The sequence below is a fragment of the Anolis sagrei genome, chromosome 5 (genome assembly GCF_037176765.1).
Source record: "Anolis sagrei isolate rAnoSag1 chromosome 5, rAnoSag1.mat, whole genome shotgun sequence".
NCBI lineage: Eukaryota > Metazoa > Chordata > Lepidosauria > Squamata > Dactyloidae > Anolis > Anolis sagrei.
In genome coordinates, this window is record NC_090025.1 from 109,531,557 (window position 1) to 109,559,476 (window position 27,920).

A 27,920-nucleotide genomic window follows, 5' to 3' on the forward strand; every position below is an offset into this window, starting at 1 on the left:
AAATATAAACAGTATTAAAAATTCCCAGTTAAAAACCATTAAAACAAATTAAAAGTTTAAAAAGATTCCCAAGATAAATAGAAAGCAATGTTAAGTGTTAATAGAATTCAAGGAAATTTGTTAGCAATTTTTACATTGGAAAGAGTATTTGCAAAATAAGTTATGAACATCATCTAGATATATGACAGTTACGATCTCTGCTCTTTTTCTTTCTTTTCCCCTTTCTTTTATTCTTAAGCAACCAAGCCTGTTGCACCAAACTATGATGCTTCTTATCTCATTAACCTTTGGGGGTATGGCTTAGGCATATGGTTTGAGTCAGATAGCACTTAATGTGCTTCAGATTCTTCTTACAATAATAATAATAATAATAATAATAATAATAATAATAATAATAATCTTTATTTCTAGACCTCTTTCTCTCCCCAAATTGACTTAGGGCAGTTTATACACACACACACAAAGGCAAGAGTTCAATGATTCAGGTGAGTACAAACATATCAAAACAATACACAATAAAGCACAGTAGTAACAGTAAGCTTATGATAAAAAATTAAGCATTGTGATAAAAAATAAAACAAAACAATCCAATAAGACGTAGTTAACTATAAAACATAAGTAAACATTACAACAAATCCCCTGAAAGCAATGTAAAATACAGTTATATTAAAATGGCTGGAACTAGGCTTCATTTAAAATGTATCATGGCAGCCATATAGTACAAGTGGGACTAGCCAGCATTCCAAGTAGTTAAAGTGTCTTAGTCCTCCCTCCTCTCCACACGCTGAAGAGCATAGGTGCGTTTTTTGAAGTTTCTTAAAGGAGAGGAGGGTAGGGGCCATTTTTTACTTCTTTAGGGAGGGAGTTCCAGAGATGGGAAGTGTTCATGGAGAAGGTTCCCTCTCTCGTTATTCTTATGCTTAGAACATGTATCATGTATGTTGATAAGCATGAACACTGATTTATTCTATTTATTCTCCATGGTATAAATAGTAAGGTTTCATTTATATGGCAGATTACAATAAGGAATGTAAGCTACTTCAGAACATCAGTAATTACAGTATGAGTAGAGTATGAGGTTAAACTGTTCCGTGAGATCCTGAAAAACATATCTAATCCCGTGAACAGTCCATCAACACACATACAGTATATGTTGATTTGAATGTGCCAGAGTGTGCTGGAAATTAAAAAGGATAGGTTGCCAAAACCAGCAGCCCAAGGAGATAAGAAAGACAGGACACAATTATTATTATTGTTGACATATTTCTTTGATTCTAAGGACCTCATCAAATTGATGAGGAGCAGCAGGGCGATCTGCCAGCTTCTGTGGTTAATCCGCGGGGCAGCAGGACACCCCACCCTGCCCTTCATCTCATCCAAGCCTTCCTCATTAACATCGCTGCCTATTGCAACACTTGTACCTCTCTTCAGGGACAAAGAGCTACCGGAAGTAAATCTAAGTCATGTGATAGGATCCGGTGGACTCTGTGCATGAAGAGAGGTACAAGTGTCATAGGACAGGCAATTCTGCCTGTCTGATGAAATCCAAAGACTCACACACCCCCTCCATATAAACATATCTAAAACTGGGATACATCTTAGAATAGTGGGATACACGCACACGCGCGCACACACGCAATTGGGGGTACTGAAATCAGTGTGCACTTTACAATCCATGGCATCCTAAAATAAAAAAAATATTATATTTATTTAGATGCAGCTTGTCCTCTTGTAAAGAGACTTAAAGTGGCAAACAGTACTACAATATGAAATTTAAAACCTGAAGACAGCAAACACCAAAATAGAATTAAACCTAGAGCTGTCCAAAAATAAATAGCGAAAACCATAAAAATATATACGAGGGGAGAATGGGCAGGGTTACAGACATTTACTCAATGAACCACAGTTATAGGTAAGCAACTTGTCCTTCTTCATAGTCTCTGTGAACATTTGAACATTGATTCATGAAGGCTCTGACTTGCAATGACCTGAATTGGACAAGTCTGAACCCATCTCTCTAATGAAAAAGACCAGAGATTTGTGATGATCTAAATCGGACAAGTTGAAGAGGAACTAATATCATAATCTGAATCTAATAGCTGAGATGGGTTTCACAAGTTCTCCTAGCAGAGGTCAATTTCAGGGTTACCTTCTTTATGGGAGGTAATTGTACTGAATTCAACAGCCGAGATGAGGAGTCTTGCTGGTATATGGCAGTATAGTCAGAATTGAGGTCAGAATCACCCAGAGAGATCTAAAGCAAAAGCCTACTGATGTTCACCTTCCTTCACTCCCTGATAAATAGACTTCAGGAACTAGCATAGCAAGCCATGACAATATTAAGACCAATAATGACGACCCTTGAAATGGTAATTGTTTAGATGATAAGTAGAAAAACCACATCTGTGAAAATAACAACAGGTCTGGACAGAAGGCAAATAGCCTTTAAGTAGCAGGTTACAATAATGTATGAAGAGGCTTGGGGATGAGCTAGAAAAATAACATCTTCTTGGTTTCCACTGTGCATAAAGCATAACAGATCAAATCCAGAACTGTAAGTCCCAAACAGAAGCATTTTAGGGAAGAGGTTTCTGTTAAGTATGAAAAAGAAAAATACACCACCCAAACGTGCTGGCATATTATCAAACCTAATATGTCCCTTGGGATGTTATGAACTGCTATGAGCACAAGAATGTTCTCTCTGTGTATATATGGTGTATATATGGGTGTGGGTGTTAATATTCTATGATATAACTGATTTTTTTGTATGCCATTATGTTCTGGAAGTGACTCAGCAGAAGCCCATTATATTTTAACTGGACAAGCTAGCTACTTTTAAAGTGCCCCAATTTCACTTCCAATACTTACAAACACTGATCAGTTTAGCAGAAACATAATGCGTTGTTTATTTATTTACTTTATTTATACCCCACCTTTCTCACCCCGCAGGGGACTCAATGTGGCTTACAAACTCTGGCAAACATTCAGTGCCGCATCATAGACATAAAAATAAAACCAATATAACAATAAACATACCCTATTAAACTAAAAAAGCATCAAACATATGAGCAAATAAAACACCTAGCAGATTAAAACACATAATAAATTAAAACCTAAAGTGCTGAGTCTTGATTTTATATTTATTAGTTAGTCTAAAATCATTATCCAAACTGTCGAGGTCGAATTATGTATTAGTCTATTCTCCGAAGGAAAGAAACATATGCTCTTACAGATTTAACAGGATAATTTATGTTAAAAACTGAATGACTCAAGATGTTCTTCTTGATGTTTAAGTACACTAACTTATAATTATTATTTATTATTATTTTATTTACAGTATTTATATATCACTTTTTTTACCCCTAGGGGGACTCAAAATGGTTTATACTTAGATGATGGCAAAAATTGGATGCCTTATAATTACAATTGTAAAACAACACATAAATCATATTAAAACAGTGCATTACCAAATATCAAAACAGTTATTAAAACCACATCTGTAAGCCCACATCTGTAAAAAAAATTCTAAACTCACCTGAAATACAGTTTAGAACTTTAATTGCCTGCTCTCAGCTAATTCTTATAATCCTGGAAAATAGTCTTCAAACCTATTGTCTGCATAGTTACTTCACATTCTGAAAAAATCCAGGTTGGGATTATGCCTCATCACTACCTGAGAATTTTACATGCTAGCCAAGTTGTCATATAGACAGATATCCTTTTGTTATATGCAGGGTTATAAAATAATTGCAGGCAATGGGTATCATGGCAGACTTCTTTCTAATGTTCAAAATACTAAAAAATATTCTAAATAACACAAGCTCCTGCTAGTTCAATACTAATATGATATCTATGAAACACGTGAGGGACTCAAACCCAGATGTATTCTTAAAGTTTTCTTCCACTATCATTTGACAAGCATTAGAGTGGTCACATGTTTCTAACAATAAATTGAAAGGAACCCTAAAGAAGAGTATAAGTGCATATTGGGAGGCCTAATCCTCACTGTAAACATAGTGCTATGTTCCTTCTGCATAAACTCACTTGCTTGAAATTGACCTTTTTTTTGTTATAAGACATCCAATTTAACAGAAGGAAAAACAATCCCACTCCTCTAAAACTGATATACCATATTTAATGCACATGGCTATGTTTAAAAATTAAGGTGCACATTAGATTTGATTCAACAAGTAGATGACAGATCAAAGGAAAGGTAGCATCAGGGAGGTAGGCAGCAGAATGGCCAACAGTCAAGGGGAAGCCATGCCCATCCGTCAGCCTGGGGTTCCCAAATGGCCTCATTCACAAGGCCTTTTTCTAGGCCTTGTGCCATCTGTAATCCTTGCAGTACCTTCATCCCCTTACTTACATTTCCTTCTTACTATAGAAGCATTTTGCCTTTTCCCTTTCTTGAATTTCTCTCTGCAAGTAGTATCCAATTAGAAATCTTTTCCCTTCTCTCTCTCCTGCTAGAATTCAATTAGAATTGTTTTCTTTTTCCTCTGAGAAAGCGGTTTTAATTGGACACTAGCCCAGAAGACAAAGGAAAGAATTAAAATGATTCTCTCTTCTACCTCTCTGTGGCTGTTGGCAGATCCACAGGGTCGTATGGCCTGAGCATAACATGTGAGGGAAGTTAAAGAGAAAACGGGATTCAGAAGCTATTATAATTTGTAATCTTGCAATGGGAAAAGCACCTAGTAGATACCTGTGAAGGAAAAGTGGTGCTTGCAGATTTTAAACTGGGGTCCCCAGGGAGAGAAATAGGAATAGCACTAATTAAAAAAACAATTTACAATTATGAGTATGTTTTTTCTTTTTATATTTGATGTTTTGTAGAACTGCCACTTTACAATAAAATCCTTATTTAATTCACAATCTGCACATCTTAAAACTTTCTATCAGAACAGATGGAGTTACAGCTTGTATTTATATGTAAAAAGAATAGAAGAAAATAATGGACTTAATATTTTCTCATTTCAAAAAATGTGTTTATCAATCCAGCAATCGTAACAAAACAAAATAGACTGCATAAGTTACAAAATTTCACAATTAAACATATTTTAAACTACAGAAGGGTTTTCATTTAACATTTAAAAAAACAATTCACCAAATCTACCAGGAAGCTGTTCCAGAATAGGGTGAAACAATCTGTCCCTCACCTTATTGTAAAAACCATAATACAGAATTTGAGAGACTATAGTTAAAATAGCTCCTGATAAACAAAGTACTGCATCAGCATATATCTTGAAAATACTTTTCTATGACAACAACAACAACATTTTTATTATGGTCCAAAGACCCTTATTACACTGTAGCATACAAGTTATGCTACACAAAAATGGATAAACAAGTTGGAGCATGAACTTATGTGTTCAGTATTTCAACCTCTAACACTATGCCTAGCATACAGAGACAACTTCTGCTCCCTGGTATCAATTTCCAACATATCTGAAGATTGTTTAGATTTGACAAAAAAGGTGTGAAGAGCTCACTCTCAAGAACAGATGCAACTAAAAAACCTGGCTGAACCCGAGTTCTTGATGGCACATCTTAATGTTGAGACAATACCATCTGGGATCATTGTCTGGATGCATCATAATCTTTTGCTGTCCTGTTTTCCTTATGCCATCTATAAGAAGGCCAATTAAGATCTTTAGAGTGACTCATCAGAAACTCCAAGTTGGTATCTAGTGAACAGATATGAGTGGAAAGTATTCAAGGATGAGGATCTTGCTCAAAAATGGGGCAATGTATGGCATCCTGGGATCTTCCAGGCAGAAAGGATGCCTCCAACAATTATCTTTACAAGGAAACAAGTATGGATGAGCCTGAAGCTGTAGGTATCGAAATGGCATGAGATTTGGTTGAAGACTGATGGGCATAGGCCACAGTCATGGCCATACAGAATAACCTATTTTCCATGACTGGATTATCTGCTTTTAAGGTGTTTAAGCTCTAGTCAAGGGGTGCTGTGGTTTTTAATAGTTTTGATGGATTTTAACTGTGATTTTTTAGTGCTGTTTGTATTTATTTCTACTTTAATGTTTGCATTTTTGTATATTTTAAATTATATAGTAATGCTTTTATGCCTGGAGCTGGGCACATAATGGGTGGTAGTAGGGTGGTTGCAGTGGAGGTTGCCAAGGAAAACCACCACCACAACTGCCTTCCCTACCCAGCATGCAGCCACAGCTGGCCCAGCCCAAGTGCACCCTCATTGGCTGAGGCCCTGGAAGTCCTGCCTCCCCAGAAGCCCCACACCCCCACTGGGTGTCCCTAACTGACTGAATGTTGTGAGGACAACAATTTGTTCACCAGATGTTTAATTTTTTTTAGTTTAAAGATCTGAGAAATTAAAATGAAATTTAAACCAAGAATGGGGATGTTCTATGAACAACATAAGACTACATTACATGACCAAGCAGAAATAAAAAGATTATAGAAACAATACACTGAAAAACTATATAAAAAGGCAAAAGGATGTCATATTCATTTAATAAGGAACCATATGAAGAAGAACCTCCAATTTTAAAAAGTAAAGTGGAAGCTGCATTCAGCGTCCTTGAAGAAAAAATAGAAGGAAGAGATGGTATATCAATAGAGCTGCTTCAAGAGACAGAATCTATTCTAGGTCTAGCTAAAATATATCCACAAATATAGGAAACAAAATAATGCCCCACAGAAATGCACATTAAACATGTCAGTTCCCAAGAAAGAATACACCAACGATAGTAGTAATTTCCATGTAAAATGGTAAAACAAAGATGCTTACCATATGTGGAGCAAGAATGTGAGACATCCAAACTGGGATCAGGAAAATAAAAGACACTAGGGCTCATATCGCGAATATATATTGGACAAAGAAGCATACCAAAGGATGTCAGAAGAAAATCAGTCTGTATTCAGTGGATGATAGCAAAGACTTTTGATTGTGTAGATCAGGGGTCCTCAAACTTTTTAAACAGAGGGCCAGGTCACAGTCCCTCAAACTGTTGGAGGGCCGGATTATAATTTGAAGAAAAAAAAAAGAATGAATTCCTATGCACACTGCACATATCTTACTTGTAGTGCAAAAGACACTTAAAAACAATACAATAATTAAAATGAAGAACATTTTTAACAAATATAAACTTATTAGTATTTCAATGGGAAGTGTGGGCCTGCTTTTGGCTGATGAGATAGGATTGTTGTTGTTGTATGCTTTCAAGTCATTTCAGACAGGTTGACCCTGAGCGAGGGCCGGGTAAGTGACCTTGGAGGACCGCATCTATCCCCCGGGCCTTAGTGAGGACCCCTGGTGTAGATAATAAAAAATATTGACCATTCTTTAAAAATGCTTGTCACAACACTTGGTTTTCCTCATGTGTAACCAGTAGTCAGAATAAGAGGTAATCATCAGGGCAGATTATGGTTTTCAATTGGCATGGGAGTGAGGCAATACTGTATTTTATCCCCTATCTTTTTAACTTGAATACTGAAAATATGGTATATATAAAACAGGATTCGACTAGGAATAAGGAGACAAGAAAATTGGAGGAAGGAGCATCATTGATCTAAGATATGCAGACGATACCATGTGAATAGCAGAAAATAGCATACTTAGAACAATTACTGAATAAAGTGAAGGAAGAAAGTGAAAAGGCAAATTTATATTTTATATTAAGAAAACAAAAAATGACCATAACTGATTTATATAATTCTAAATTTGTCAATGAAATTGGCCCATACTTTGGTTCATTCACTAATCAGAAATGAAGACTGCAAGGATGACAATAACTTGGAAGGATAGCTGTGAAGGAACTAGACAAGACCCTTAAGTAAAAAGATATCTCATTGAAAGCTAAAGTTGGGATTGTTCATACTGTCATATTTCAATTTCTATGTATAGTTGTTAAAGGTGCATAGTGAAGAAAGCTGGCAGGAAGAAAATCAATCCAACTGAAATATGTACTGGAGAAGAGTTCTACAGATACCATAAATGGGCAAAACCCCCAACAAATGAGTTTTAGAGTAAATCAAACTTAATTCTTCTAACAAGCCAAGATGACTAAACTGAGGGTGTTGCATTTTGGATGTATCATGAGATGATATGACACTCGAGAAAAGACACGGTAGTGGTAAGGTAAAAGGCAATAGGAAAAGAGGATGACTATCCAACAGGGTTAAGTAGCCTATCATTAACAAGGAATGGGAGGCAAGAGTCAAACACAAGACAGTCTTCTCACTTCTACTGACTATTCTAGAACAAAGGTGTGCCTCCAAGAATATGGGACACCAAAGTTTGCATACTGTGCTATGCAGGAAAAAATTAAATGTAAACCTGCTATATACATAATTTCTAGATTATTGACGTCTGTGCCAATTAAACTGCCACACTGACCATTGGACTTGTTGATGGGAGACATTAAAGCATTTCACAGTATGTCTTTTTGCCATCTCTAAGTTAATGGTCACTCAGTCCTGTTATGGAATCTCAGTATTTTCAACCAATGCATCTCTGGTTTATTTAGAGCTATTGCTAATCTAATGGAGTGATGGGATATGGTCACCACATTAACTTACTACGGATTTTACAGAAGTGTTCTGAAATATTTAATCAGAATTTACAGGTTCAACAAACTATTTAGCTGTATCAGAATTTAGTGAAAACAGAGAACAATCTTCAATTTTTGAACAAACTGTAAGGAGCTGACTCACAGAAATCACCAGAAAAACCCCTGTCAGATTATTACCCACCAACTATACAATGACCTTAGATACAAGGCAGAGGATTAAATGGTTTAATCTTATTCACTGACCCATTTAAAGCCAGTAAGGTGAGGCCAAGAAGCTGAATAGACAGCAGAACACACAAGAAGACGGCTTTTTAGTCATAGGTGTGTTCTATAGGCTTACTCAGGACAATCTTCCATCAGTCAACCAGTGGGAACTTTGAGCTCCTCACTCATACTTCCATTACCATTAATGAAGAAAAATGGATCCACTTTTGTAAGGACAAAACATTGTAAATTGTTCATGAGTTTTCTGGAAGTCAAAACTTCCATTAGGCAAAAGTTTTTCTTCCCCAACCCCATGCAACAAAGGCAGTAAGAAGAAATAGTAAGAGAAGGTCCTGAAGATGAGAAGTGGCAGGCAAGGGGGAGCAGATGAACACAAATAAGCATTCCCTTCCTTTTGTCTTATTTATTTTACTGCTCTAGATTCTTTAAAAATTATTTAGAAAATAGTCAATTCTGGGAGAAAATTAAGGTATTATTCCCTTGGTTAAGCACAAAATGACAAACCAAAGCGTTAAAATCACAGAAACCCTAAATGTCAGGGAACTCCTTAAAGACAGCCAAGAGAATAATAATGCAAGTGTAGAATGTTGTGTCTTCTCAGCTAACACGACAAACAATGTACAGTCATACACCAAATAAATTGTAGTGTAGAAGTTCAGGAGAATATTTACTTTCTACAAGGAAGCTAGTATTTCATGATAATGACAGAACACTTCAGAGTGCAAAAGAATAAATGAAGTCCTATTATTAATCTCTTGCTACTTTAATTCATATTTCCTTTATGTAAATAATCATTCAGATGACTAACAGTACTAAAGTTTAACAAAGTATCTTCCTTGTTAAAACTTTAGCACAAACCAAAATATATTTCTGTAGTAAGAACTCAGAATAATTTTAATAAAAATAGTCTAGTTAAAATGTTTGAGTTGCTATACTTGGTTGTATCCAATGTGAATAAACATCAATACCCTTTTATGTGACAAAATGACTTACAGATGTTTAATTTAAATAATATTTTAACTGCCACAAACAAAACACTATATTTATTTCTTGACTTTCCTTTAAAATGGCCATTGTAACTTAACTGTGTTCAGAAACATTCCAGTTAAACCAATACTTATAGGCTACAAAAATTAATTAATGGGTATATCACACTCATGTATGATGAGTAATCTGCAAAAATGAAAAGGAAAGAAAACTATTTTTACTGTTCCAGTCCAGGAATAAAAATCACAGCATGAACACGTATGAAGAAATGTAGTTGTAAGATTTCAAAAACAGTGTACATTAATTCCTATTGAAAAATTAATTTTTTTAAGTGGGTTAAAAAAAAGGAAATAGAATGTTCTGGTGGGCAAACCATGTAAACCCTGGACTTTGGATGAGTGATTCAAGATTTGCTACCCTTTACATACGAGCTTTCCAAACTGTGTGTCACATTAGTATGTCAGCTGCAGTATTAAGGTGTGTCACATGCATTTAACATGAAACCTGAATTTATATGAAATAATAAATAAATTAAAAAATATAAATGAAAGATTTTCATGAGATATGTGGTTCCCCATACATTTCATCATAACAATTTATGTATGGGTCCGTATCTCTCATAATAGGTTGATTTAACTTATGTTTTGCTAATAAAACTGAATTACTGTGTCATGAAATGATGCATGCTTTAAAAGCGTGTCACCAGCATGACATGTTTGTAAGGTTCTGGCCTAGTGAATTTGGAACCTTCTGTCCCCCTTGCTTTCCTGGGGGGACTATCTTTATTATAACATCTACACAAAGAACCTAAATGCCCACAAATTAATATGTTGGTGTTTTACAAGGATGAATGTCAGGATAACTATCATCTGACATTCTGCAAAGTGTGTAACATTTAGTATAATAAACTATGGCCTAAATCCAGTGGCTAATCCCAACTGAAGAAAACTCAAAGACTTGAGTTCTAAATTAAGATATTTCGGTGATCACAATTAGACTAGATCAATTTCAGTCTGGGTTCAGGCCTGATTATGGGACAGAGACAGATTTGGTGGATGACTTACACAGAGGATTGGACACAGGGAGTGTGTTCCTGTTGGTTCTCCTGGACCTCTTGATGGCTTTCAATTTCATTGACTATGGTATCCTTCTGAGTCACCTTTCTAGGATGGGGCTTGGAGGTACTGTTCTTCAGTGGCTCCATTCCTTCCTGGAGGGACAGTCTCATAAGGTTGTGCTGGGGACTCCCGTTCAACTCCTTGGTCACTGGCCTATGGAGTCTCTCAGGGCTCCATTTTGTTCCCCGATGCTGTTCAACATATATATGAATCCGCTGCAAGAGGTCATCCAGTTTTGTAGTGTGATGCCATCTATACGCAAATGACATGCAACTCTATTCCTCCTTTCCACCTAATTCCAAGTATGCAGTTCCTGTGCGAAACCATTGCTTGGCAGCTGTAATGGACCCAATGAGAGCAAACACATGGAAGGGTAATCCAGGCAAGAAAGAGGTACTTCTAGTAGTCGTAAGACAGAACTGGGAATAGGGATTCAGCCTGTTACATTGGGTCATACTTCTCCTGAAAACACAGGTTCACAGTTTGGGGATACTCCTGGCTTCAGCTCTGCACTTGGAGGCTCAGGTATCAGTGGTGACCAGGAGTACTTCTGCACAATTAAAGCTAGTGCTGCATTCCTGGAGAAATCAGATCTGGCCATGGTGGTACATTCCTTGCTTTCCCATTTGGACTACTGTAATGTGCTCTATGTGGGGATGCCTTTGAAAAGTGCCCACAAACTTTAGCTGGTCCAAAGAGTAGCAGCCGGACTGCTAACTGATGCTGGCAATAGGGAGTGTATAACTCCTTTGTTGCAACAGCTCCACTGGCTGCCAACATGTTTCCGGGCACAATACAAAGTCCTATACAGCTCCAGTTCAGGTTATATGAAGGACCGTATCTCTTTCTATGAACCTAGCACAGATCTAGGATCTATTGGAGAGGGCCTTCTCTCTATTCACCACCTGCTGAAGTGCATTTGGTGGGAACACTGGAAAGGGCCTTTTCAGTGACTGCTCCCAGACTGTGGAACTCCCTCCCAAGAGAGACCAGGATGGCCCCATTCCTGCTGGTCTTCTGTAGGCAGTGAAGCCATTCTCCTAAGAGCAGGCATTTGGCGAAGAATAGGGTGCATGTTGCTGGGGAACTGTGAGTGGGATTCGGGGGAAGGGAGGCATGAGTTTCAAAGGCTATTCTAAATGTATTTATTATATTTAAATGTTTTTTACCTTAATTCACAGTGTATTATTTAATTGTTTTTTTTAATCTCTGTATTGTGCTTTTTAAGCTATGATCAAAGTGTGGGATTGTCAGCCATCTTGAGCATTTACAGAGAGAAAGGCAGGGTACAAATAAAACAATAATAATATAAACAACAACAACAACTGACTGCTTTAAAAAAGTATCAGGGAACCTTTATGTAAACCAATGTGTTAAATCAGGGTTCTCTCATGCAGATCTAAATCAATGTTTTCAATCACAGTGGTTGCATAATATTTTGATCGTTAAAGCTATGAGACAAAATTTTTATTCAAAACCATGTATCTTATTAGTAACAACCATTCCTGTAGTGAAGGGTTATTTGGTAAATGAAATCAACTGAGCTTTTGGAAATGAATATATTGCTTACCACTTATGAACTTGAGGAGCAAAGGTCTACCAGACAAGCAAGTTAACATCAAGCTTGAGGAGTAAGCAATGTGTCTGTCACATTTCTAAGCAGCAATCAGACTGGATATCCAAATATATATTACAGCATCAGCCTCATGTTTTTATATACCAATGCCTCCAACTTTTTGTGTGTGAATAGAAACTATCTCAACACTATAGGGCTCATAAAGTAAGACCAGTGAATAATCCAAAAACACAGACACCATTCCACTCTTTCCCACATATAGTTCAATGCACCTGCCAGCTTTTACAATAAATAAAAGTGATTAAAGAGTAGGCATTTTAACAAAATCACTATTGTATGAATTAAATCCACCAGATTCATAAACTATACCAACTCAACTAAACCATAGGACACAAGCTTTTATGAGAGTATAGTAGCATTTATCACAGGACACCAACTTGATCATTTAAAAGATTTATACCATTTTGTTGTCACTTTAGTTCTATCACGCTTTCTTTTGGGATTTCAAAATGAAATCTTCGAAGAAAGTTGCATGGCTTGAAGATTAAATGCCAAAAGACAAAGTAATCACTAGAAGGCATCAACAGTCTGAGAGTAACAAATTATCTCTGGCTACCACTTTTATTTATTATTCTCCAAGGTAAGCGAAACAGAACAACAGGACCCCATCTCTATCAAAAGTAAAAAACAAACAAACAAACAACTGAATACCTACATAATTGACTACCTGCATTAAAACAAACAAATAGCTGTAAAGAGCTGCAGTGTATACGCCATTGTTTACTATCCTATAGCATATAGTACAATATGTGAAAAGCTAAAACTTCAGCATAAAGCATTCATCATTATAGCAATGGTGTTGCTACAAGCAAAGCCAATAGAGAAAATCAAACAACTATTTCGGCACATGAGAATGGCAAAAAAATTGTGTTTGTGGTTCTCAATTGTTATAATCATTTCAAACTGTTCTCATATTTGCTATACAATCACAACTTCAGCTGCTGTAAATTTGTTTTTCAGCAAGGTATAACATTAATGCCTAGTCTAGAGACAGATCCTCTGTGGGTCCTCTAGGGAAAAAAAAGTGAGCATCAACAATGTAAAAATTAAAACCTAGTGAAAATCAAGGGGGACAACATAAGGAGGTACAAATCACGCCATGGGGTGCACTGAAAAGTAAGCTGCAGAGATCCGCTGAGTGTGGGGAAGCGGGTGGACTTCAAACATGGAATGCGGAAATTTACTGGAAAAAAGTAAAGAAAATTGTGATGGACTGAAGTAACCTGTAGGCAACCACAAAAATGAGGAGGATGATGAACAACAGATGAACAATGAGCTAATTTGCACTGTTGATATAAACCCCTACTATAGCCTCAATCCCATTCATTCCTGTATTCCCCAGCAACTGATGTCAAAGAAACACTGCATGTCACTTATTTTGATACAAAAATATTACCATCCTGAGTGGTTATGGATGGCCCTAAAATCAATACATTAATCTAATTACCCTTTTAATGTCATTCAAGTTGACAATTTATTGCACACTTTTCTGACTAGGGAACCTTTCTCTACAGATGCACAAGGAATAGCAGACCCATACTGCAACAGTTAAGTTCAGTTGTTACTTGCTTTTTTTTTTTTGAGTGGCCCTTTCCAGAACCAACAAAAAAGCAACTCTATCCAATTTTGCAGCTGCATATCTAAATGTTCAATGTAATCTATGGTGCTGAGTAGTCCACTGCATGTTCACTTCTATCATCTAGCCATTTCAAGGTCTCTTCTTTTGTCTTGGAACTCTGCTATTCCTTAAGAGCTTTAGCAGCCTCCTCTGATGAGAAAGACATATTAGTTGACCAAATATAGCTTTTCACCACTCAAGGCACAATACTGAGGTTTCCATTCACTCAGCAAAGAATAGTATTAAGATCCAACAGAATTAACAAGTGTCTCATATAAAATCTATAACAGGAGTGGGGAATGATGAACTTTCCAGGAGCAGCACACTACCTAGCCCTCTTGGCTGAATATACAACATTCAAATGAAAAGCAAGTGGGCAGAAGGGAACTTTTTTGAAAATGGCATTGGAGCATTTAATACAAAATTCACCCTCATTGCTAACTTAAGGTGAGAACTAAACGCCAAAGAATTCCCACACCACCCTGTATATACCCACATCTTCTGTCAAACCTCGAAACTGGCTTGGATGAGAAGTAGAAAATCATAATTTTTACTGTAGACAAAATGAAAGAAAATATACTCTTAGAGTACAAATAGTTAATGTTATACATAAAGCCCTGTGAAGGCTAGAGCTATGTCTTATTCAGCACCAGCTTTATCATCATCATCATAATCATCATTATCATCATAATCTAAGAATAAAGAGGAAATTGTGCCAGAACTGTAAGAATATGTATTTGTTAAGTCTCTGTACACTGGAAAGATCGGGGGTTCACCTCAAAGTTTTTATTTCCAGTTTTGGTTTACCTGATACTCTGAGAATAGAAAATTCTGTGTCCCCTTTTTACTTACTATTTATATTTCAGGAGAAAAAAAGATCTAAATAGCTAGAAAACAGGGGTGACAGGTGGGTTTACTTTAAACATTCCCTGTTCCCCACCTTCTCTATATATAATCCATCCACCATTGCCTCTTTAAATCACCTTATTTGCATTCATAGCCACAAAGGAAACAGAAACCAGGTAAGTAATTATTTGTGTGTTTTAATTCCACTAATGTCTCAATCGAAGTGTTAACCATTTTGAGAACCTTTTGGTACAAAGACAGGGAGAGAATACATGATAGCTTTAGAGCAGTGTTTCTCAAACTGTGGTCCTCCAGGTGTTTTGGACTTGCTCCTAGAAATCCCAGCCAGCTTACCAGTTGTTAGGAATTGTGGAAGAGGAAGTACAAAACATCTGGAGCAGCACTGTCTGAGAACCGCTGCTCTGACAAAAGCAGAACAAATTGCATCCTGTAAACTTTAAAGCTCATGCCGTCCTTATGCTGAGAAAGCAAGAGAAAACAAACAATTGTTTAGAAAAGTGCTATCTGAAAACAGTTGAACAATCATCTGTATCTGAGTACGATTTTGTCCCCTGTACAATGCAACCCCCTTATCCAAGGATTCAATAACCATGTCACTTATCTACAATCCAAAAAAAGATTCCCCCCCTCCCATCCCAAATGCATTTGTATGCCTCTCCAGGTCATATAGTGCATTTTTGGTATGTTTCTGGCCCAAGTATAGTCAAAATATAGGTTCACTATTATCCAGTTTCAGATGGGGGTGGGGTTGGGGGCTATGGAACATTTTCTACAGATGTGGGAGTCGTAATGTACCCTTTATAAGCAAGTGGATGCCAACAACTACAGAGGGGTGAGAGTCAAATAAAAAAGGAAAAGATACAAAGAGAAAGATCTGCTGACCTCCATAAACCTGAGAAAATTCATATCATAAACGTTATTAAGTTAAGCAAATCCTCCTAGCAAATAGAGCAAACTAAGCACTTCATGAGAAACACAGATCACTGTTGCCCTGATTAACATCTCTCTGCCCCACCTTTTTCAAAGGGTAAACGCAGACAGGGGAAGGTACAACCTCAGTAATTTCATACCCAAGGTTTAAAAAAATCCATATGAGGAGTCCTCTATTTCTCTCCCAACTTTCCAAAAATTGTAACATGTAGCACAGGCCACTGGGCAAATTCATTTATGAAAACATAGGGTCCCTCATCACTGACCATTTAATGCAATTTGAAACTAATTTCAAACTGTGGCAGCCAGACAAACAATTCCCACAAAAGAATGCCTGTAATGTGCATCAGTGCTCTGTGGTTTGTGTAATCACCATCTAGGCCTTAAACTGGTTCCAGGATTTCCTATCTAATCATCTGATCAGTAAAACCATTTTCTTTAGTATCAGTTTGAAACTGTATTAAATGGGCCTTAATGAAACAGGAATTGTACTATAATTATAATAGTTTTAATAAATGATGCCTGAATGGTCCCACCATCTCGTATCTTTTACCCAGTAAGCCCAGGGGCAGGAACTGTCTTATCATATTTCTTTGATTCTAAAATATCATTGATTGTAACAGACACACAAATTTCAGTACCACCACCAACAAAAAAGCTTTGATTCTAAGAAAAAATAAATTTCTTAGAACATCTTTCAGAATGTCTTAGACATTTCTTAGATGAACATTTACCTCACTAATTTCAAAAGTTTGACTTGTAGCTCTGTTTCCATAGTCTTTTCCACACACAATAACTTCCTGTTTCAACCCAGCTTCGTAATGCAATCTTTTCAACAACATTTTGATGTCCATAAGGGGTCAAAATGAATGAAATAACAGTAACTCAACTTTTTATGTAGGTAGTTTCAAAAATAGAACCAAAACTTCCTAGCTGTTGCTGAGTGAGCTTCGCTATAATGAAATAACCATGGTTCTACACTTGCAAAGCATGCCACGTTATTCAATAATGGAATAGTGGGACAGAGCAGTAACAGTCAAATTCGGAGGTGGGGTTTCTGCATAAAAATGAAACATGTGGTGGCATCTGCAAAGGTGGAAAAATAAAAAAAAACAAACCCTGAGATTCTGAGACACACCCTATATTTAAAGGTGTTTATAGGGGGAGAAAAATATGTCATAGAATAGAAGAAATACAGCATTGTAGATATTAGGCTACAGAGTGGAACAAAAACGCTTTACATAAATAAAAACTGTTACTTATTGTGAGGTTTGTGCTGTAGGGCTGCTGTATAGCATGGCTTCTTAAACTGTGGGTCCTTTTAATACACACACACACACACAAATAAAAAATTTGGTTAGATGTACGTAATTTGTAACATTGTCACAATTTCATACATACAATGATATATTATTATTTTTTACTCCATATGACACATTCTATTGATTACATTCCTTTACAATTCTATATATCTATTACTTATATTTATTCATTTCCCACCTCCGGGAACGGTTATGACTCTACTCAATGGCTTATATTATTTGTTTGATCATGAAGATTTTTAGCTTCAGTTCCTTAAATTTTTCTTTCCCTTTTGCTCTGGCTATAAGCTCTTTTCACTTCAACTCCTGGTTTTCCTTTGGATGTCCATTCATATACATTTTGTTTCCTATCAGTTATGTAGTCTTGGAGCATATACTCTGATAAATAATCGAGCCATTTTTAAAATTCCCATTTCCTTGAATCTTTCCATACTAAGGCAAATGTTGCTTGGATAGCTGCTATCATATATTTTGCAATTTATATCTGGTCTTTATTCCTCTCATTGCCTACAACTTGTTGGGCAAATAATTGTTTTTTGTTTAGTTCGATTCCTCTCTCGAGTAATTCTTCCATCTCATCCTTAATCTTTTTTATAGACATTTTGTAACTTTTCACAGTCCTACCACATATGGATTTCCCTTAGATTAATGTTGGGGTCCCAAAAAAAATTGAAAACACGAATACATTTTATGATCATCACTTTATGGCTGTTTTTAACATTTACATGAACCTCTTGTGTAATATTGTTTAGTAGAGACATCACACTGGCAACGAAGATCCGCATAGTAAAACAATGGTATTTCCCGTAGTCACCTACGGATGTGAGAGCTGGACCATAGGGGAGGCTGAGGGAAGGAAGATAGATGCTTTTGAACTGTGGTGCTGGAGGAAAGTTTTGAGAATGCCTTGGACTGCGAGAAGATCCAACCAGTCCATACTTCAGGAAATAAAGCCCGACTGCTCATTGGAGGGAAGGATAGTAGAGGCAAAGATGAAGTACTTTGGCCACATCATGAGAAGTAAGGAAAGCTTAGAGAAGACAATGATGCTGGGGAAAATGGAAGGAAAAAGGAAGAGGGACCGACCAAGGGCAAGATGGATGGATGGCATCCTTAAAGTGACTGGATTGACCTTGAAGGAGCTGGGGGTGGTGACGGCCGACAGGGAGCTCTGGTGTAGGCTGGTCCATGAGGTCACGAAGAGTCGGAAATGACTGAACAAATGAACAACAACAACTTGTGTAATGTTTACAGTGGACTCTGCAAAAGATGCTTCAGCTGTACCTCATAAAAAAGGGGAGATCAGCATGCTTAGCCAGCTTTGCAAATGCTGGTTTATGATCAGTAACTGTTTTCAAAATCCCTGTCCTCACAATAAGTGAAGGAATTAATTTCCAGCCTATTAACGGCAGCAAGACTGATAATTACAAAATAAAAAATAAAAAAAATGGAAAGATAAAACCACAATTCAATTAGAGGAATGGTATAGAGAAGTTTGGAACATAGCTATTAATGATAAACTGACATATGGCATTAAAGTTAAAAAGGGAATATGGAAACAAACAGACTTCTGGAAAATTTGGGGGAAGTTTATATAATTTTATTTATAGAAGGACAGGAGACAAACCTGCAACAGAAACAATGAAATTCTGGAGATAAGGCGTAAGATAAGTTGGTGCAAGTGAAGAAAAGAGAAAGGGATTTGGGGGGAGGAATGAAGACTAAAAAACCCTAAAAATATGCAAGTAATTAGAAAAATTGTATTTGAACTATAATTGCAGTAAACTTTAGATGGGGATGATTTCGAATTAAATTAGGTGCTTCTTTATCATTGCATCTATCATTATTTTATTTTATTAATTATATATAATGATTGTATCCTTGCTAACTTTACTTGTTGACCTTATTAATACATTAAGAAAATGCCTTATTACGATGTACTTTCTTGGTGCAAAAGCTGTTTTAATACATTTTTCTTGCATATGTTTTTGGTTTGTTACTATATTGGGAATTGTGTTTTTTTGGATAAAATGTGTGTATACAAACACACACACACCCTGCCTTAAGGTGCTGCTCTTTAAAAAGCAGCTAATGAATTCATGACAGGGCCACTTCTAAAGACTGACAGCTGCAAAACTTTATTGGGAGAGTAAAGAAATCAGGAATCATGCCACCATCTGATTTGGATGAGCACCTTTTCTCTCCTAGATCAGGCATGGGCAAACTTCAGCCCTCTAGGTGCTTTGGACTTCAACTCCCACAATTCCTTTCCCCCCTCAATATACTTTCCCCCCGCGACAGCATATACAATTAACCATTTTGAGAACAGTAAGGTTGAAAACTACATTGTATTTTTAAAAAGAAAGGGGAAATTGATGTCTTAATACAGCTTATATGTAAAATCATTAAGAATGATAACATTTCTCATCGTTGCTAATCTAAAATAACAATAAGCATGATCATAAGATGCTTCCAATCCAGTTTAGAACTTTCCCTGATAAAAACATGTTATGCTTTTAATTCTGTTATCACCTTCTATCTACTTAAGTATATTTTGCCTCCCCTCCCTGCTACTTATCCCTTAGCCTTTTCTTGTGCCCCCTCCACCAACTCATGTTATCGTTTAACTCCAAAATTTAATTGTTTCTGTTGCACGTTTGCTCCCGTTTCCTTCAATGAATATACACTCAGTAAATATACCTCATATGTTCCAATAATCTCTTTGCTTCCATATTCCCCTTTGAATTCTAATGTCACACCAGCTGTTGGGAACTGTGGGAACTGAACTCCAAAACATCCGGAAGGCCAAAGTTTGCACATGCCTGCGGTATAGTGACCCAGAGAGAAGGCAGAAGCTCCTACCCTATTACCCACCTCTTGCCCTAGCCAAAGAAAAAATAGGCAGTCCCCCCTCCTTCCTCACCTTTTCTTTCCACTCAAGTGGCATTCAACAGTAAAATGGAAGAACCTGGAAAATATGGTGCACTTGCAATTTTCGGTACTTCATGTGAAGATTTCTTACAGAAAGTCAACATATCAGAATGATGATATGGATGATGATATGGGATTGAACTGCAGGGTTGTCATGTACGTCTTAAACTCTCTACAGCACAACAGATGAACAATGAGCTAATTTGCACTGTTGATATAAACCCCCACTATAGCCTCAATTCCATCCATTCTTGTATTCCCCACCAACTGATGTCAAAGAAACACTGCATGTCCCTTATTTTGATACAAAAATATTACCATCCTGAATTGTAGTTATGGATGGCCCTAAAATCCATACATTAATCTAATCACCCTTTTAACGTCATTTAAGTTGACAATTTAGTGCACACCTTTCTGACTGGGGAACCTTCTCTACAGATGAACAAAGAATAGTCTCCTGTAATTTAGTTACATCAGACCCATATTGCAACAACCAAGTTCAACTGATACTTGCTTTTTTTAGTGGCCTTTTCCAGAACCAACAAAAAAGCAATTATTTCCAGCTTTGCAGCTGCATATCTAAATGTTCAATGTACTATATGATGCTGAGTAGTCCACTGCATGTTCACTTTTAACATCTAGCCCAGTGGTTCCCAACCTGTGGTTTGTGGACCATCAGTTGGTGGCAAGAACTGAAATATGGTCCGTAGCCTCATCATTACTACACAGCTGGTCTCGCAATCAATAGGAGTATAGTGTCTAGATCCAGGGAAGTCATGCTACCCCTCTATTCTGCTTTGGTTAGACCACACCTGGAATATTGTGTCCAATTCTGGGCACCACAATTGAAAAGAGATATTGACAAGCTGGAATGTGTCCAGAGGAGGGCGACTCAAATGATCAAGGGTCTTGAGAACAAGCCCTATGAGGAGCGGCTTAAAGAGCTGGGCATGTTTAGCCTGAAGAAGAGAAGGCTGAGAGGAGACATGATAGTCATGTATAAATACATGAGAGGAAGTCATAGGGAGGAAGGGGCGAACTTGTTTTCTGCTGTCCTGGAGACTAGGACGCGGAACTACAAAAAAGGAGATTCCATCTGAACATTAGGAAGAACTTCCTGACTGTGAGAGCCGTTCAGCAGTGGAACTCTCTGACGAGTGTGGTGGAGGATCCTTCTTTGGAAGCTTTTAAACAGAGGCTGGATGGCCATCTGTCAGGGGTGCTTTGAATGCAATTTTTCTGCTTCTTGGTGGGGGGATGGGGTTTGGACTGGATGTCCCATGAGGTCTCTTCCAACTCTATGATTCTATGAAAACCCTCTTATAGTGCCAAGGCTTATTAAATATGGTTTTCTGTGGGCGAGCAGATGGCAACCACTGGATAGCGATGTTCTTGTATCAGAAACTAGAGCTGATGTGGTCTATCCAATGCAATTTTCAGAACCAGCACCCTAAAATAACCAAACTGAATCTAAAGTTGACCAAAAACTGATTAGTAACCCTTTTGATACTAATGTTGGAGTGATCCCTGGTCAAAAAAAGGTTGGGAGTTACCGATTTGTATTCTTGTTTTGAAACTCTGCTATTCCTTAAGAGCAGCATTTCTCAACCTGGAGGTCGGGACCCCTGGGGGGGGGGGTCACGAGAGGGTGTCAGAGGGGGTCACCAAAGACCATCAGAAAACATAGTATTTTCTGCTGGTCATCTGGGTTTTGTGTGGAAAGTTAGGTCCAATTCTATTGTTGGTGGGGTTCAGAATGCTCTTTGATTGTAGGTGAACTATAAATCCCAGGAATTACAACTCCCAAATGTCAAACTCTATTTTCCATGAACTCCACCAGTGTTCACATTGGGGCATATTGAGTATTCAGTCCAAGTTTGGGCCAGATCCATCATTGTTTGAGTCCACAGTGCTCTCTGGATGTAGTTGAACTACAATTCCAAAATTCAAGGTCAATGCCCACCAAACCCTTCCAGTATTTTTGTTGGTCATGGGAGTTCTGTGTGCCAAGTTTGGTTCAATTCCATCATTGGTGGAGTCCAGAATGGTCTTTGATTGTAGATGAACTATAAATCCCAGCAACTACAACTCTCAAATGACAAAACCTATTCCTCCCCCCCCCCCAACCCCACCAGTATTCAAATTTGGGCATATCAGGTATTTGTGCCAAATTTGGTCCAGTGAATGAAAATACATCCTCCCTGTGTATCAGATATTTATATTGTGATTCATAACAGTAGCAAAATTACAGTTATGAAGTAACAACGAAAATAATTTTATGGTTAGGGGTCACCACAACATGAGGAACTGTATTAAGGGGTCACGGCATTAGGAAGGTTGAGAAACACTGCTTAAGAGCTTTAGCAGCCCCCACTGATGAGAAAGGTTTGCCCATGCCTGATCTAGATGGATATAGTAGAGAGATTAAGCTACACTATGCACCTGGATATCGAGGCTAGTTATGACGGTGTGGTGAATGAATTAGAACCAGATATCCTGAGGAATGAGGTTGAATGGGCCTTAAGAAGCATTGCTAACAACAAGGCAGCAGGAGACGACGGGATCCCAGCTGAACTGTTTAAAATCTTAAAAGATGATGCTGTCAAGGTGATGCATGCCATATGCCAGCAAATATAGAAAACACAAGAATGGCCATCAGACTAGAAAAAATCAGCTTATATCCCCATACCAAAAAAGGGAAATGCGAAAGACTGCTCAAACTTCCGTACAGTGGCCCTTATTTCTCATGCCAGTAAGGTAATGCTCAAGATCCTGCAAGGAAGACTCCAGCAATACATGGAGAGAGAGTTGCCAGATGTTCAAGCTGGGTTTAGAAAAGGCAGAGGAACGAGAGACCAGATTGCCAATATCCGATAGATAATGGAGAAAGGCAGGGAGTTTCAGAAAAACATCTATTTCTACTTCATTGACTATTCTAAAGCCTTTGACTGTGTGGATCATAATAAATTGTGGCAAGTTCTTGGTGGGATGGGCATACCAAGCCACCTTGTCTCTCTCCTGAGGAATCTGTACAAGGATCAAGTAACAACAGTAAGAACTGACTACGGAACAACAGACTGGTTGAAGATTGGGAAAGGCGTACAGCAAGGCTGCATACTCTCACCCAACCTTTTTAACTTGTATGCAGAACACATCATGCGATGTGCGGGGCTTGATGAACGCAAAGCTGTGGTGAAAATTGCTGGAAGAAACATTAACAACTTCAGAAATGCAGATGACACCACTCTGATGGCCGAAAGCGAGGAGGAGCTGAGGAGCCTTTTAATCAAGGTGAAAGAAGAAAGCGCAAAAGCTGGGTTGCAGCTAAACATAAAAAAAACCAAGATTATGGCAACAAGAATGATTGACAACTGGGAAATAGAGGGAGAAAGTGTGGAGGCCGTGACAGACTTTGTATTTCTAGGTGCAAAGATTACTGCAGATGCAGACTGTGGTCAGGAAATCAGAAGACGCTCACTTCTTGGGAGGAGAGCAATGTCCAATCTCAATAAAATATTGAAGAGTAGAGACATCACACTGGCAACAAAGATCCACCTAGTCAAAGCCATGGTATTCCCTGTAGTAACCTACGGATGTGAGAGCTGGACCTTAGGGAAGGCTGAGCGAAGGAAGATAGATGCTTTTGAGCTGTGATGTTGGAGGAAAGTTCTGAGAGTGCCTTGGACTGCGAGAAGATCCAACCAGTCCATCCTCCAGGAAATAAAGCCCGACTGCTCATTGGAGGGAAGGATACTAGAGACAAAGTTGAAGTACTTTGGCCACATCATGAGGAGACAGCAAAGCCTAGAGAAGACAATTATGCTGGGGAAAGTGGAAGGCAAAAGGAAGAGGGGCCAACCAAGGGCAAGATGGATGGATGGCATTCTTGAAGTGACTGGAGTGACCTTGAAGGAGCTGGGGGTGGTGACAGCCGACAGGGAGCTTTGGCGTGGGCTGGTCCATGAGGTCACGAAGAGTCGGAGACGACTGAATAAATGAACAACAACAAAAAACTCTCAAATGACAAAACCAATTCCCACCCCCCCCCCCCAGTATTCAAATTTGGGCACATCAGATATTTGTGCCAAATTTGGTCCAGTGAATGAAAATACATCCTTCCTGCATATCAGATATTTATATTGTGATTCATAACAGTAGCAAAATTACAGTTATGAAGTAACAACGAAAATAATTTTATGGTTGGGGGTCACCACAACATGAGGAACTGTATTAAGGGGTCACGGCATTAGGAAGGTTGAGAAACACTGCTTAAGAGCTTTAGCAGCCCCCACTGATGAGGAATCATGCCTGATCTAGATGGATATAGTAGAGAGATTTAAGGTACATGATGCACCTGGAACGATGGCGAACTGTTTTAAGCTCCCACTGATCAGTCAAGGAGCCTGGGAGAAGTCCGATAGGAAGGGTTGTTGTCAGGCCCGTAGCCAGGATTTCGTTTCGGGGGGGGGGGGGGGGAGCTGAATTTTTTTCAGGGGGGTTTCGGGGGGGGGGGTGAGTTTCGGGGGGGGCTGAGTCCGAGTGAAAGAGGGTCTAGCCTAGCAAACCTTTTGTATCATTACCTCAATACCCCCATGCATATGGGATATATTGAGTATGGTGATCAGATCATGATATGAATAAACATAACAGTTTAAATAATGCACCAGTAAGGCGTTTTCGCGAACCACCATCAGAATTTGGGGGGGGGGTGAAGCCCCTCAACCCCACCCCCTGGCTACATGCCTGGTTGTTGTAGGTTTTTTTGGGCTATATGGCCATGTTGGACAATAGGGTCTGGAGAACAAGCCCTATGAGGAGCGGCTTAAGGAGCTGGGCATGTTTAGCCTGAGGAAGAGAAGGCTGAGAGGAGATATGATAGCCATGTATAAATATGTGAGGGGAAGCCACAGGGAGGAGGGAGCAAGCTTGTTTTCTGCTTCCTTGGAGACTAGGATGCGGAACAATGGCTTCAAACTACAAGAGAGGAAATTCCATCTGAATTTAAGGAAGGACTTCCTGACTGTGAGAGCCGTTCAGCAGTGGAACTCTCTGCCCCGGAGTGTGGTGGAGGCTCTTTCTTTGGAAGCTTTTAAACAGAGGCTGGATGGCCATCTGTCAGGGGTGATTTGAATGCAATATTCCTGCTTCTTGGCAGGGGGTTGGACTGGATGGCCCATGAGGTCTCTTCCAACTCTTTGATTCTATGAATACTCCGATAGGAAGCCTTGTTTCCTAGCAAGCAAAGCTGTCAAAAACTTTTCCCCGTGAAAGAGGACGGGAGAAAGAGACGGAGGGAGAAAAGGGGAGGAATCTTTGGGTCCCGCCAAAGAAGCAGCCTGACAGGATAGGGAGGTTGGTTGGTGAAAGGAGGGGGGGGGGGGTGCGAGAGGAGGGGGGAAGGCGCGAGCACCGCGGTTGTTATGGCAACAGCGGGAGGGAGGGAGGGAGGCTGGCGCAGGCCGGCGCGAGGGAGGGGGAAACTTCAAATCCCAACCGTCAACGCACGAGCGGCTTCCCCTCTTAAAGGGGCGCGCGCACTCCAGAAAAGCAGCCCCGGACAAAAGGGACGGAGGTGTGGAGGCGCGAACAGGAGGGCGCGCGGGCCAACGCCTCGCGCTGAGGGAAGCTCAGGCCTTGGAGTCGCCTCTTCCTCCCAGGACGACGATTCCGCCAACCCCCCGTTCCAAGCCGAATGCCCCCTCCCGCCGCCTCCCTTTGGAGCCCTGCCCCTCTCTCTGTGTGTGTCTGTCTCCTTACCCACACAGTGCGTGAGCCGGTGCCGCCAGGAGTCGAGTTCTCGGCGGACTCCCCTCCGCTCCGCCGTGCAGCGGGGGCTCCGGCACTGCGAGGCGCCGAGAGCGGGAGCCGCGGCGGCCATTCTGCCTGTTCCCTTTTCCAACTGCCTCTGACCTCACGCCCGCTCATTTGCATGCGGGAGCGCGCGCGCGCAGGCTGCCCCGCCCACTTCTTCGGAGCGCGCGCGCATGAGAGAGAGCCGGCGACCCGCTCCCCTGCCTCCCTCCCTCCCTCCCCCTCTCTGTCCAACCGCCCGCCTTCCTCTCAGAGCCGTTGCCCGAAGGCTGCTGGGCTCCCTCCTCCTCCTCCTCCTCCTCCTCCTGCCGTCGACACGAGAGGGAGAACCAAGAAGAGGAGGAGGAGGAGGAGGAGGAGGGTCGCTTTGTGTGGGCAGGGAGAGAGAAAGGGGCTCCTGTCAGGCCTCTCCGTCCCAGAAGGCCGTGCGCCACCCTGATGCTCCTGCCAGGAAGCCGCTTAGAGCCAGAAGCCCATACGCCTTAGACCTGCTCGGGAATGCTTGTATATTTGAGGTGCCTTTTTAAACATTATTATTTGAAACACAACAAGATTAGTACACAGCAAACAAGATCACTCTGCTGGCTGTTCTATTGGATCACACGTCGGACACTTCCCAAGTGTCTAGGACTGTGTGATGTAGGCCTGTAGGGAAGGGGTTTTTTTATTTATTTATTGTTCAACCCCCCCCCCGCCCCCCGAAATGTTTCAGATTTTTTAAAAAACCTGGTTTACTCATGAGTTTTAACTGGTTAACCAAATCCCCATGCTAAGTCTATGAGATGCAAAAAATTAAGAGTCCCTCCAGAACTGCAAGCACTATCTCAGGCAAATATTGACAATTTATTCACACTGTTTGGGACCCGCCAACCTGCGTGACCGCATCTCTGTGTACGAACCCACACGATCTCTTCGTTCATCTGGAGAGGCCCTACCCACGATCCCACCTGCATCGCAAGCGCAATTGGTGGGGACAAGGAATAGGGCTTTCTCGGTGGTGGCCCCTTGACTCTGGAACTCTTTCCCAAAGGACATGAGGCAAGCCCCATTGCTGGCAATTTTTAGGAGGAGCTTGAAAACATGGTTGTTCCAGTGTGCCTTCCCAGAATAAGGAAACTCCAAGCATTATGTCCCCAAACGCACTTTATCAGAGTGCCAGGATATCTGCATGCCCATCCCCCTCCAAACACCTACCCTTTTCACCTGGTTATGCCCAGCACTTTTTAATTTTTATTATTACATTTGGCCCTTCCACAGATTTTAATTGCATCATGGTGTGTTGTTAATGTTATTGCCTTGTTTTTGAGTTATTTTGCTGTATTGTTGTTGTTTTTACTGTTGTATTTGGGCTCGGCCTCTTGTAAGCCACACCGAGTCCTCCGGGAGATGGTAGCGGGGTACAAATAAAGGTTTATTATTATTATTATTATTATTATTATTATTGTCATTGTGGGGTGAGTGTGTTCAATGTTCTCATTAAGGAGGCCAGACTTGGTGGAGGTGGTTGACAGGGGCGGAGCTGCAGACTATTGAAGGCTGCTCTGCCCCCTGCTGTGCTCTTTGCTTCAGCATGAGCTAGGAGGCAGGTTTCAACCCCTCCCCAGGTGAAATTTTCAACACCCCCCCCCCCAAATTTCAACCCCTCCTGAAATTTTTTTTCTGGCTACGGCCCTGGTGTGATGTATTGGCGAATAATGCGTGCAGATCCCAGTAGGGTGGCCTTTTGCAGCTCATATAGGATTCCAAAGATAAATGGTCTTCTGGCCTTTTTATTAGTCCATACAACATTCAGGACTTGCTAAACCCTTTTTCTAATTGGGGAAAGCTGACTGGCACAACCTGGGGATCACAACCAGATACAGTGAAGACATCTGCCCTTGCGCTGTGCTACTCTGCTGCTGAGTACACATGCCCAGT

The 27,920-nt window shown here is 39.7% G+C and overlaps 1 protein-coding gene across 2 annotated transcripts in view; it reads right to left on the bottom strand.

Annotated features, from left to right (window-relative positions):
- The window catches only part of LCORL (ligand dependent nuclear receptor corepressor like), a 69,310-nt gene extending 43,169 nt beyond the window's left edge, over nucleotides 1-26,141 (bottom strand). The window contains exon 1 of one of the 2 annotated variants that reach the window (XM_060777911.2): nucleotides 25,950-26,141. In XM_060777911.2, the coding sequence (XP_060633894.2) occupies nucleotides 25,950-26,070 (121 nt within the window). In that variant the 5' untranslated portion in view covers nucleotides 26,071-26,141. The remainder of the gene's footprint in view (nucleotides 1-25,949) is intronic. The other variant, XM_060777912.2, reaches the window with a different exon arrangement.
- Nucleotides 26,142-27,920: the final 1,779 nt, after the last annotated feature.